The 13925-nt window shown below is 37.5% G+C and overlaps 1 protein-coding gene across 1 annotated transcript; it reads right to left on the bottom strand.

Annotated features, from left to right (window-relative positions):
• Positions 1-108: 108 nt before the first annotated feature.
• LOC127847986 (Golgi-specific brefeldin A-resistance guanine nucleotide exchange factor 1-like) lies at positions 109-13548 on the bottom strand. Its single transcript, XM_052380239.1, has 7 exons — positions 13270-13548; positions 10728-10902; positions 9091-9222; positions 7236-7354; positions 6002-6110; positions 1151-1260; positions 109-192 (listed from the first exon to the last, which is right to left on the bottom strand). Exons 2-7 carry the CDS (start codon positions 10894-10896, stop codon positions 109-111), a joined length of 723 nt encoding a protein of 240 aa, XP_052236199.1. The 5' UTR covers positions 10897-10902; positions 13270-13548.
• Positions 13549-13925: the final 377 nt, after the last annotated feature.

Below are 13925 nucleotides of genomic sequence, written 5' to 3'. Positions count from 1 at the left end.
GGTATTACCAATTTGTATTCTTTAATCTTAAAACTTTTGAGAATTAAATTCTTTGTTTCAACAATTTTGTTACACATACAAGACATTCTCATTTTGTTGTCAGATGTACTAACCCAGGCAAAACAAAGTCTGTGCCAATATATGTAGTCTCTTCTGAACATTGTTACCCTGCTCACACTTTTTCTGGGTCAGCTGGTAAACATGTACTTAAATATAACCAGTATCATATTAGTCACTGATGACTGACCTACTTGAATCAGGTAGTAAGAATGGCTGTAAAAAATGCTAATTTCATAAACAATCTACACACAAGTCATGTACAAGACAGGAAATAAGCCTGTGATCTTTGGATTTGTAGTCCAGTTTAACAACTGAACAAGCAGGCTCCATTATAATTGGCACATTTTTCAAATACTATGTCTCAATCGATTTCTAAACTTCTGACTGTGTGTTTTGATATTTACAGAAGAAGCTCACAATCACCCAAAAAATGCATTCCTGTATTATACAGAAAACAATATATATCTGTCTAAACAAGAGCTATTACCATAGGATGACTTATGTATGCCCCTATAAAAGCTTGGTAGAAGTTATGAGCTTTTTTGAAACCTAAACGCAGATTTCGAAAACTAAATGCGGACCCTAAGTTCAAGTCAAGGTCTCAGGGTCAAAATTTGTGTGTGTATGGAAAGGCCTTGTCCATATACACATGCATGCCAAATATAAAATTGCTGTCTGATGCTTCATAGAAGTTATGAGCATTTTTCGAAATCTAAAGGCAAAGTGTGACGGACAGACGGACGGACAGTCCGATCACTATATGCCCTGCTTCGGAGGCTTTAAAATTCTTAGAATATCAAAATAAATCAGAAAGCCACATAAACTAGAGAGCAAACACCATGCTAAATCCTTGAACTGCACTAAGTGACCCCGTGACCTAGTTTTTGACCCCGCATGACCCATATTCGAACTTGACCTAGATATTGTCTTGATACAACTTCTGACCAAGTTTGGTAAAGATCGGATGAAAACTATTGAATTAGAGAGCGGACACCAAAGTGTGACAGACTGACAGACTGACTGACAGTGCGAAAACTATATACCCCTTTTCTTTCGAAAGGGGCATAAAAATACGAAATAGTCCTTGTACCTTTTTCATGTTAGCATTCCATTTGGGGTCTTCCTTGAACTGGGGTAGCCTTGTGAAGAGCAACTGAACCATGTCCATCAAGGTGTGCTCGGCAGAACGGCGCAGTAGCTCTGTGCACAGAAATCTCAGTGAGTTAGAATATATGACCCTTGTTTTGGGAAAACTAAGCATAATGCATGTGCGTAAAGTGTCACCGCAGATTACCCCCTGTAAAGCCTGCACACTCATCAGAGACATCACTTTCTGCTGTAAAGCCTGCACACACTCATCAGAGACGTCACTTTCTGCTGTAAAGCCTGCACACACTAATCAGAGACGTCACTTTCTGCTGTAAAGCCTGCACACACTATCAGAGACATCACTTTCTGCTGTAAAGCCTGCACACACTAATCAGAGACATCACTTTCTGCTGAAAAGCCTGCACACACTCATCAGAGACATCACTTTCTGCTGTAAAGCCTGAACACACTAATCAGAGACATCACTTTCTGCTGGAAAACCTGCAAACACTAATCAGAGACGTCACTTTCTGCTGTAAAGCCTGCACACACTAATCAGAGACGTCACTTTCTGCTGTAAAGCCAGCACACACTCATCAGGGACATCACTTTCTGCTGTAAAGCCTGCACACACTAATCAGAGACATCACTTTCTGCTGTAAAGCCTGAACACACTAATCAGAGACGTCACTTTCTGCTGTAAAGCCTGCACACACTAATCAGAGACGTCACTTTCTGCTGCTGTAAAGCCTGAACACACTAATCAGAGACGTCACTTTCTGCTGTAAAGCCTGCACACACTAATCAGAGACGTCACTTTCTGCTGTAAAGCCTGCACACACTAATCAGAGACGTCACTTTCTGCTGTAAAGCCTGCACACACTCATCAGAGACATCACTTTCTGCTGTAAAGCCTGCACACACTAATCAGAGACGTCACTTTCTGCTGTAAAGCCTGCACACACTAATCAGAGACGTCACTTTTGCTGTAAAGCCTGCACACACTCATCAGAGACATCACTTTCTGCTGTAAAGCCTGCACACACTAATCAGAGACGTCACTTTCTGCTGTAAAGCCTGAACACCCTTATCAGAGACATCACTTTCTGCTGTAAAGCCTGCACACACTCATCAGAGACATCACTTTCTGCTGTAAAGCCTGCACACACTCATCAGAGACATCACTTTCTGCTGTAAAGCCTGCACACACTAATCAGAGACATCACTTTCTGCTGTAAAGCCTGAACACCCTTATCAGAGACGTCACTTTCTGCTGTAAAGCCTGCACACACTAATCAGAGACGTCACTTTCTGCTGTAAAGCCTGCACACACTAATCAGAGACGTCACTTTCTGCTGTAAAGCCTGCACACACTAATCAGAGACGTCACTTTCTGCTGTAAAGCCTGCACACACTAATCAGAAACATCACTTTCTGCTGTAAAGCTTGCACACACTAATCAGAGACGTCACTTTCTGCTGTAAAGCCTGCACACACTAATCAGAGACATCACTTTCTGCTGTAAAGCCTGCACACAAATACATCAGACGTCACTTTCTGCTGTAAAGCCTGAACACACTTATCAGAGATGTCACTTTCTGCTGTAAAGCCTGCACACACTAATCAGAGACGTCACTTTCCTGCTGTAAAGCCTGAACACCCCTTATCAGAGACGTCACTTTCTGCTGTAAAGCCTGCACACACTAATCAGAGACGTCACTTTCTGCTGTAAAGCCTGCACACACTAATCAGAGACGTCACTTTCTGCTGTAAAGCCTGCACACACTAATCAGAGACGTACTTTCTGCTGTAAAGGCCGCACACACTAATCAGAAACATCACTTTCTGCTTGTAAGCCTGCACACACTAATCAGAGACGTCACTTTCTGCTGTAAAGCCTGCACACACTAATCAGAGACATCACTTTCTGCTGTAAAGCCTGCACACACTAATCAGAGACGTCACTTTCTGCTGTAAAGCCCTGAACACCCTTATCAGAGGATGTCACTTTCTGCTGTAAAGCCTGCACACACTAATCAGAGACGTCACTTTCTGCTGTAAAGCCTGCACACACTAATCAGAGACGTCACTTTCTGCTGTAAAGCCTGCACACACTAATCAGAGACATCACTTTCTGCTTGTAAAGCCTGCACACACTCATCAGAGACATCACTTTCTGCTGTAAAGCCTGAACACCCTTATCAGAGACGTCACTTTCTGCTGTAAAGCCTGCACACACTTATCAGAGACATCACTTTCGCTTGTAAAGCCTGCACACACTAATCAGAGACATCACTTTCTGCTGTAAAGCCTGCACACATCATCAGAGACGTCACTTTTCTGCTGTAAAGCCTGCACACACTAATCAGAGACGTCACTTTCTGCTGTAAGCCTGAACACTCTTATCAGAGACATCACTTTCTGCTGTAAAGCCTGCACACACTAATCAGAGACGTCACTTTCTGCTGTAAAGCCAGCACACCACTCATCAGGGACATCACTTTCTGCTGTAAAGCCTGCACACACTAATCAGAGACGTCACTTTCTGCTGTAAAGCCTGCACACAACTAATCAGAGACATCACTTTCTGCTGTAAAGCTGCACACACTAATCAGAGACATCACTTTCTGCTGTAAAGCCTGCACACACTAATCAGAGACATCACTTTCTGCTGTAAAGCCTGCACCACACTCATCAGAAGACGTCACTTTCTGCTGTAAAGCCTGCACACACTCATCAGAGACGGTCACTTTCTGCTGTAAAGCCTGCACACACTCATCAGGGACATCACTTTCTGCTGTAAAGCCTGCACACACTTATCAGAGACGTCACTTTCTGCTGTAAAGCATGCACACACTAATGAGAGACATCACTTTCTGCTTGTAAGCCTGCACACACTAATCAGAGACGTCACTTTCTGCTGTAAAGCCTGAACACACTCATCAGAGACATCACTTTCTGCTGTAAAGCCTGCACACACTAATCAGAGACGTCACTTTCTGCTGTAAAGCCTGCACACACTAATCAGAGACGTCACTTTCTGCTGTAAAGACTGCACACACTTATCAGAGACATCACTTTCTGCTGTAAAGCCTGCACACACTCATCAGAGACATCACTTTCTGCTGTTAAAGCCTGGCACACCTACCATCAGAGACGTCACTTTTGCTGTAAAGCCTGCACACACTCATCAGAGACGTCACTTTCTGCTGTAAAGCCTACACACACTAATCAGAGACGTCACTTTCTGCTGTAAAGCCTGCACACACTAATCAAGACATCACTTTCTGCGTAAAGCCTGCACACACTCATCAGAGACGTCACTTTCTGCTGTTAAATGCCTGCACACACTCCTCAGAGACGTCACTTTCTCTGTAAGCCTGCACACACTCACAGAGACGTCACTTTCTGCTTTTATGGAATTTTTTGTTTAAAGAAAGTTTCTTCACAATGAAAATCCAGGTTAAAGCAGAAAGTGTCATCTCTGGTTAAGCCTGTGCAGACTGCATAGGCTAATCTGGGATGACACATTATCCATAATCATTAAACCCAGTTTTCCCAGAATGAGCCTCATATAGTACGCAAAAAGGGGAGACAATCAATACCTAAACAGGAGTACTGGTGACCAAGTTGTCAAATGCTTCTTTGCGATTTTGCAGAAGTTACACAAACAAAAGTTGCGAGTAAAAACGCTCAGAAAAAGTATCAACTCTGTTGTATTGAAAATACAGTCACTCCTCTTACATCTATCTAGCCTTAGACAAATCTAGTAGTTATGCTAGGGTCTTTTTAAACATTTACAACATATTTTCCACTTCAATGTACTTTTATGTTAAGTGCCAGAACTTATTAAACAATTGTTTATTAGGAAAGGAGCCCTATTGCACCTAAAAAATGACAGATTGACAGCAAATATTGAACTAAACTGTTTATCAGGAACAGATAAAAAAGTGCAATTTAAATAAAAAGCCGCATTCATCCACCACATTCCCACCAGTTTTCATTTCAATGCATTTTAAAGGGCATTGGTTATTATGAAAGTTAATGTTAATGTCCAACAAGAGCACCGCATAACGGGTGCCACGCTCGGGCTGCGGGTGCAGGTTTTTAATAGTTGAAAGCTTGTCAGATTTTTTTTTTAGAGGTCATAGTGACCTTGAACTTTGACCTAGTGACCCAAAAATAGGTGTGGCATGTAGAACTCATCAAGGTGCAGCTACATATGAAGTTTCAAAGTTGTAGGTTGAAGCACGTTGATTTTAGAGCCAATTTTCAAAATCCTTGACAAAAATGTTAATGTTTTAGCACGACGCAGACAGCGGACACGACAGCGACGAGCTGGCTATTCGGGATTTTCCTCCGAAAACAGCCAAGCTTATAAAATTACTTCATTAATTTTTTATAAGACATGCTATTAATTATGAATTTGTTTGTAAGGGCTTGGTATGAAAACATTTATACTTTACTTATCTTCAGTATAAATGTACTGTACTTACTAAATTAACTTCATCTCAAGCCCCCTCCTGAGTAGCTGAGGAATTACTAGTATATAACAAATTATTTGTCCAATTTCAATGAGGGTTTGTATTTTTGTTAATAGATGTCCATTTGAAACTATTTTGGAAAGTAACATTTGTGGACAGTATTAGATGAGTAGGGCTCATTGCTCCCACTATTTTGACCGTTATGATTTCAATGCATATTTGCATTAAGTTCGATCAATGTCTATCAAAAACCATTGAATCTCATCGATGTTTTATTTTTAAAGTTGGCATGTAGTGGGATTTTAATTTCCTCCAAATAAATGCAAAACTAAACAGGCCACTTTCCACTGAGTCTCAAGGCTACTTACCACTGAGTCTCATTTCAAAGCAGATACGGAAACAAGACTGCATGATTTCACACACCGACTCGTTTGTGAGCAGAACACCAGCTGGACACAGCAAAAGGGTCCTCAAAACCTGAAACAGAAGAAAACAAACCCTTTAGAAAAACAACTCGTTCTGGTAAACTAAGCTTGAAGCATGTGTGTAAAAGTGTCGTCCCAGATTAGCCTGTGCAGTCCGCAATGTGTAAAGTGTCGTCCCAGATTAGCCCGTGCAGTCCGCAAAGGTCAAAACCAAATAACTAGGAAAATTTCAGTGATTGTGTGCCTCTTTTGTTAAATGCTCACATTTACCAAGTCAACTACTGTACTTTTTTCACAATTGTATAGCCTTAATTCGCAATATGGATTATGTTAAAACAAGAATTGTGTCACAGATATTGATGCCACAAACATATTTGTTTCACAAATAAATCTAATAAAGTATTCTTCACTAGTCAAAATGACGTAATTTTGCCAAAATTAATCAAAGCTTAAATAACCTTTGCCAATCAACACAAATTTAGTTATTCAGCTTAAAAATTTGAAAGAAATCCACTAAGCAGTTAAAAAGGAAGTCAGTACAAACAATTTTTGTGACCTGTATTTTCTATCATAAAAAACAACAAAAGTTAATAACTTTAACTTTGGGAGTATATACATGTATTCCATTTGGCAAACACTTGATTATTAATTAACATATTTATTTGGCTATACAAATCGTAATTCCTTTCTTTACGATAATGTACACATTAAGGTCATTCACTGTTAAATATTGAGCCAGATCCAACAAGTAGTTTAAGAGAAGTTGAAAACGTAAGCTTCCGAAAGTACCAAAGTATCAACTCACGGATGAACAAGTGCAATGCTTTATGCCTTACACAATGTGGGGGCAAAACAAATGAAAACTTCGTCAACTTTGTCAATGGTGTATATATTAATGTTACCCTTTCATAATTAAAGGGCGTCTGTTTGTATATTAAATGTAGTTTAATACATTAACATCACCAATTATAATTTGATTCTAGCTTATTGTCTCCTTTCAATAATACTAATCACGATTTTGGTAATTTGCTATACACTTCATTTCAGGGCATATTCACACATCATTGGAAAAAACACTGGATTCACCAAAAAAAGTAAGATTCAAACACTAGAAAATTATTCCTCGAAAACGAAAAAAAAGCAGCTAGGAAAGCAAAGAAACCCCTGCCCCACTCACATGTAGGATCTTCATGAGCACGACTTCATCAGAGCCAGGATCTGTGCCCACAAACCGGGCGTGAGTCACTGCATCTGCAATGTTCTCAATGGCTGCTGCAGCAACATCACGTTTAGGGTCTGAAACAAAATGGTCATGTTTAGGATCGGAAAAATTGTAGTAGCCTTAAGTGTCTGAAATATTGTAGTCAAGTTTAGTGTCTGAAACATTGTAGTCATGTTTAGGGTCTTAAACATTCTGGTCAGGGTTTGAAACATTGCAGTCAAGTTAAGGATCTGAAATATTGAAGTTACACTTAGGATCTGAAATATTGAAGTCACATTTAGGGTCTGAAACATTGCAGTTATATTTAGCGTCTGAAGCATTGCAGTAACATTTAGGGTCTGCAAACTTGCAGTAATATTTAGGGTCTGAAACATTGTAGTCACACTAAGGGTCTGAAACATTGTAGTCATATTTAGGATCTGATATATTGAAGTCACATTAAGGGTCTGAAAAATTGCAGTAATATTTAGGGTCTGAAACATTGCAGTTACATTTAGGGTCTGAAACATTGTGGTCATATTTAGGATCTGAAATATTGAAGTCAAACCAAGGGTCTGAAACATTGCAGTTATATTAAGGGTCTGTAGCATTGCAGTTACATTTAGGGTCTGCAAACTTGCAGTAATATTTAGGGTCTGAAAAATTGCAGTCACACCAAGGGTCTGAAACATTGCAGTTATATTAAGGGTCTGTAGCATTGCAGTTACATTTAGGGTCTGCAAACTTGCAGTAATATTTAGGGTCTGAAACATTGCAGTCACACTAAGGGTCTGAAACATTGTGGTCATATTTAGGATCTGAAACGTTACAGTCACATTTAGGGTCTGAAAAATTGCAGTCACACTGAGGGTCTGACACATTGCAGTCACACCAAGGGTTTGAAACATTACAGTCACATCGAGGGTCTGAAACATTGCAGTCGAACTTAGGTTCTGAAACATTGCAGTCACACTTAGGGTCTGAAACATTGCAGTTGCACTTAGGGTCTGATACATTGCAGTCACACTAAGGGTCTGAAAGATTGCAGTCACACTTAGGGTCTGAAAAATTGCAGTCACACTTAGGGCCTGAAATGGTGTGATATATACAAGGACTCGCTTTTCTGCATACCCCGGTGGTTGCACCGGAATAAAGCTTTAGGTATATTGTCAGTGTGTTACTAAATTTTCAGACACAATTTTGGAATATTGTTAAGTATCTTAATTTTCAGACACTAAACAAATTCATTATTTTTAAGTCAGAAAATTTAATACAATATAGTAACCAAGAGATGTGTTTGTCAGAAACACAATACCCCCTTCTGTGCCACTTTTAGAGTTATAGAAAAAAAAATTATCATTTGGCAAGTACAGATAATTATCTACCTTTGAAGCTTATTACTTCCCTTGGATTTGTTTTTTGACCTTTGACATTGAAAGATGACCTTGATCTTGCACCACTCAAAATGTGCAGCTCCATGAGATACACATGCATGCCAAATAATTATATCAAGTTGCTATCTGAAGCGACATAGAAGTTATGAGCATTTTTCTAAACCTAAACGCAAAGTGTGACGCAGACAGACGGACGGTCCGAGCACTGTATGCCCTCCTTCGGGGACATAAAAGAAACATTGATTTCAGAACAAACTTTCACTTTCTACGTAAAAAACCAGTTGACAAGATTTTTGTATTATTAACCACTACCCCTATTTCATTGCTCAAAGATTACTATTGTCTCTTAATTACAATTTATAAAGGGAAATTTCAATTTTATGTAGACAAACAGCCCCCTTAATTGAAGTCGCGTATATCAAGGCCATTCTACTTACCCACAAGACCGTATGAGAGAAACTTGTTGATGGAGGTGAGAGCCAGGCCAGTGATGGGGCCTGTGGTGTCCTCTGAGCGTATCACTTCCAGAAATGGGCTCAGGTATGTGTTCGGTTCAATCTCCACAAGTTCTGAGTAACAACAAAATATCCCATGACATTTATGCAATAGAAAGAACAGCAGTTTGTTAAAATCAATATAATATTTCTTAACTTATTTGCCAAAAATGCAAACACTAGCTGTTATGTTCTTTACCCAGAGCTCCAGATAAGGGCCATACAGCCGTAAATACGGCTTTTTCATGAAGGTTTACGCATTTATTTTTATAAACTGGACGTACAATTACGACTTTAATATCCCTTATACGCATTTACGAAAAAAAATCTGGCCGTACCGATACGTTCATGCGTGATTTAATGGTCTCTAACCTAACGGTGCTTTTCGTTCATTTAAATTACCGAAAAGTTGCAGACTGGGTTCGGGTATTATTGTCTATTCTGTCGCGTGATTTCCGGTAACTCGTATACCCGTCAAAAACAATATGTCTGCGCACAAGGGAAGGCCTGCTTAACCGAAAGCGATTAAAAAAAAACACTTTGTCATGTAATGGCTACATACGGTTGTCTAACCATCCTGACATTAGTTTAAACCTATTTATTTTAGCTTGATTGCATCGAAAGCCTAAGGCTTATATCAACGCTCTCGAGTCCGTTTCCTGGGCCTAGAACCAGTACTTGGTGTCTTTGGGGAAGACCTAAAGAACGCTCCCACGGTGGAGATCGAACCAGTGACCTCCCGATCGCTAGGCGGACACCATATCCTTTACCCCATGGCGACCCTAAACATCCTGATATTCAATCTGTAAACCCAGTTGAAGTATTTGCTTAAGCTTTTCACTGTCATAGTTGGCATAGTTTTTGCCAACTTTGACAGTTAACTGCTAAAGCAATGATTCTTTTGAGATGAGACAGTGACATTAGTGTTCATTTACTTAGCTTACTAGTTGGCTTGTGTTTTATTGTCAAGAAAAATGAACAAATAGTATTTAGTGATGAGTTTTAATGTGTAGTTGTATTTGCATCATAATTCAGAATGGAAAACCTAATAAAGTAACTTTTTAAGAAGCTAAATATATTAAGTATAATTGCTGCAAATGTTTCTGTAAAGTCAGTTATACACACTTCAATATCCAAGAACACGGGTAGAACAGTACTACCTATATTTTTGGATATGGTAGTACAGGTACTAATTGATTTTCAGCGTTACTCCTTTTCTTTCTGTCAGTTGCAGTACCGTTACTTATTTCACAAATCCTTATCTGGAGCTCTGTTACCATAACCTTACCTAACACAGATGCTGATAACCAGCTGGAATTATTCAATGAAATACTGAGTTAAAAATCAATTAAATTCATCTTATGTAGGGGCCATTAGGCATGGTCATCCCCACTTAATATTATTTAAAAATGTAAATGAATGAAGTGTTCCCATAACATTCTTCTTACACCATATTTTTTTATTCCACTTCTATGAAATTTTTAATACTAATATGCTTCCTCCCCCCCCCCCCCTCCACCTCCAGCCCCAATAATCAATAAAGGTGAAAAAAACATGAAATTGGCGAATGTTAACATTACCAGTGATGTTGTTGAGCACATCTTTGAGTTGCGCAAAACTGCTCAGAAGTGGGTCTCCGTCCTCGTCTCTCTGAGAATGGGCAGACCAGCGAGATGAGCGCCTCATCGCCGTCACCACTAGTGTGATCTCCCCTTGCAGAATGTAGATCCCATTGCTTGGGGACCCCATTATGATCTGGATAAATTCAATAATTCAAATTTACAGAGCTTTTTCATTCTTTACAGGGCGCTGAATATAGGTCACCTCACCCTAAATATGATTCGAAACAGTTACCACTTTATAACAAGTGTATAAACCACAGGTGGCAGAAAAATGAACGGTCATTTATCAAAATTTATGATTCTTCTATGTCTTGTCTAAACTAATCTGCCAAAACAGATTATCAAAAACTGTTCATAAATTTGAGCCAGTAAAATCATAGTTTTTTTATAACTGCATATTTTACATATTGTACACATGTGGTGTTTAACATTTTATGTATTTTGAATTAAGAGGATATAATTAAAACCCTATCATTTCTAAGGTATAAAGATAGTATGTAACGCAATATACAGAACAACATCATTTAAACAAGCAATAACACAATGGAGATTTATAATAACATTTTTGAAAGTTGACAATATTTGATGTTATAAAGTTATAGAAATGTATCATTAATTAATTAGTTTAATACATGTGAATTCATTTTGTCTTCCAATGTAAGACAAAATTAAAATACATTTAAATAAAATCATTTACTGCACTTTTTATAGTGCTTTGTTTTATGGTTTATCCAAATCACTCCTTACATATTGGATGTTCATGACAGATAAGACACTCTTGCACAACCAGTATATATGGATAACTACAACAACATTTCTAGCCTCCAGATTTTCAACATTTATAGTATGAATCATTAGTTTGTATTTGAATTGTTTAATTCATTGTTCAATAAATAGTATAGCTTATTTATATTGTGTTTCGTTTGTTATAACATAGGAATCGCCTGTGATTTATGTTGAGGAAACCTTTAGTCTGGTGCTAATGACTAACTGGTATTTGTATAAAAAATTACATTTAACTTATTAACATCTGATAATGGTACTAAATAGTAATTAGTATATCTTAACTTATTTAATTAGTTGTTTTAATGTTTACTTTTAGAATTTCTTATGGATTTAATTACTAAATGCATATGTGTATGCATATGTTTACAGGTATGTTTTGCAACCTGTAACAAGCGCATTTAAATGACCAGAAAACACTGATTATAATCAATAACATTCACATGGTCTTTATGGCTTTCATATACTGTGTTGTCAGAGACTAGACTGTCATTGGCAGACATCGATTTGGGACTGTCTCATCCTGCATTCCTAACAAACAAGTATTTCAATCTAAAACTAAATTGCCATTATTTAGAATGGTATTGCATGAAGAATTTTGTATTAGTTTTGTGAGCTTAACATATTTATCGTATGCTTCCCTTATTTCAAGCATAGCACCCTAATTTCGATCACTTTGTTTACATTAAGAACGTGGCTCTCGTGATGACGTCACACGCATGCGCTCCAGTATTTTGTTTTACTAACATTACTATGCTTGAAAATATATACAGACACTGCAAAAATAAGGAAAAAAACAGTATAATTGCCTTTTAAAATCTTACTTCAATTGAAATAATCCAAATGTATGCCTATTCCATTCATTTTTTGGGGTACTCTTCATTAAACTTGTACATAAATTGCAGATCAATGCACTAGTGTGAACGCAACACTTTCATGTATTTGATTTATTTTAAAGAAATTCTTTTACCTTTTCAAGATTCTTAGAAAATGTTGCATTGAAAAATCTGTACATGTATAATGTGAACATAGTTGACTTGACAATATATACATGTTCTTTGGGTAAACCCTGTCATGATTGGATGCTAATTTTATCAAATCTTTTAATAGTAACATATACACCAAAATTTAAATTGTATTTGAACAAAGTGAGAACATTGGTGTTTTTTTGCAATTCTTGAGCACTTTTTGTGTCAATGTTGCTAAAAAGAAGATGGACAGATAAAACAGAAACTTACTAAATTGCAAATAGAAGTTATAAAAAAAGTTAAATAAATAATTCAGTTTCTATAAAATTTAAATTTGAATGGAATTTTCTAAGTTTTGTCGGCCTTATGCCTATTGCAATCAAGTGCTCTCGCTGTTGGGATGTGACATCTTGACACCAGATAAACAACAAGCATAGTGGATGTAATTTGCGGGTGTGTACGGAACTAGCGACTTTGCGTGGTTAAACAAGCTATAAATAAACAATATTGACATTTTTCAGGTGATGGAAATAAATCTGTAAAGGAACATCATTTATTGCACCATTTGAATTAATTCAGACATTTTTTTAGTTGTTTCCTTAACCGCTCGACTCTCAGTAATTATTGGATAAATGAATAAAGTTAAAGATTTATCCATTTTCAATTTTTTATTTTTTTATAGCATCATAATTAAAAACAGCATAGCGATCCGTATACTACATTGAGTCTTCAAACACACATGTTCTTACCTTAATGACCAAGGTTCTCCTTCGTCTTAAAAGGTTAACAAAAACAATATGTTTTTATTTACAATTTCTGAATAAACCAGTAAAAACATTAATAATAGAACTCATTGATTTGACGGCGACACTGGTACCAGCGTATGGAAAATAACAATTTCTTCCTCTACATTGTATAAGTATGAATTAAAATAAACAAAGGACTTAGAACACTCGATTTTTTTAACGACAATTTGTTTGACAACTAGATTAAATATCGTTTTGACAAATGACGTGGTGTTCCTACTAATTTTGGTTCCGAACGAAGATCTTAGTAAAGGGACACTACTGTGTGACAAAGGTTACTTCACACTAATTTGATTGAACGAAACTCTGGTAAATTTGTTCAGAGACGTAGATATGTTATCTACTTCTTTTATGTGCGCGTCTTCAACATTTGAAATATGCTTTTTTAATCTTATGAGACGATTATAGCGAAATGATACTGCATTAATGACATAGCGTTACGGTCAGATGAAATTATGAAATGGGTGCGCCTGATGAAATACCCATGCACAGATGAAATGACAAAGTTACACTTATCGACATTAAGGCGGAAGCAAAACATGTATCAAACATCGAGCTTTAATTATATATGTTATGAGACAACCCTTGCAGGATTATGA

This window comes from Dreissena polymorpha, chromosome 10, assembly GCF_020536995.1.
Source record: "Dreissena polymorpha isolate Duluth1 chromosome 10, UMN_Dpol_1.0, whole genome shotgun sequence".
In the NCBI taxonomy this organism is placed as follows: domain Eukaryota; kingdom Metazoa; phylum Mollusca; class Bivalvia; order Myida; family Dreissenidae; genus Dreissena; species Dreissena polymorpha.
This window is presented reverse-complemented; position numbering and strand designations above follow the sequence as displayed.

Excerpts from the sequence above, each read along its gene's own strand:
- LOC127847986 (XM_052380239.1), bottom strand. The coding sequence starts at position 10,896 with ATGGGGTCCCCAAGCAATGGGATCTACATTCTGCAAGGGGAGATCACA. Across the intron at positions 6,111-7,235 it reads TGCTCATGAAGATCCTACAT|GTTTTGAGGACCCTTTTGCT; the intron begins GTGAGTGGGGCA and ends CTTCTGTTTCAG. Across the intron at positions 193-1,150 it reads GGAATGCTAACATGAAAAAG|CTGACCCAGAAAAAGTGTGA; the intron begins GTACAAGGACTA and ends CATGTTTACCAG.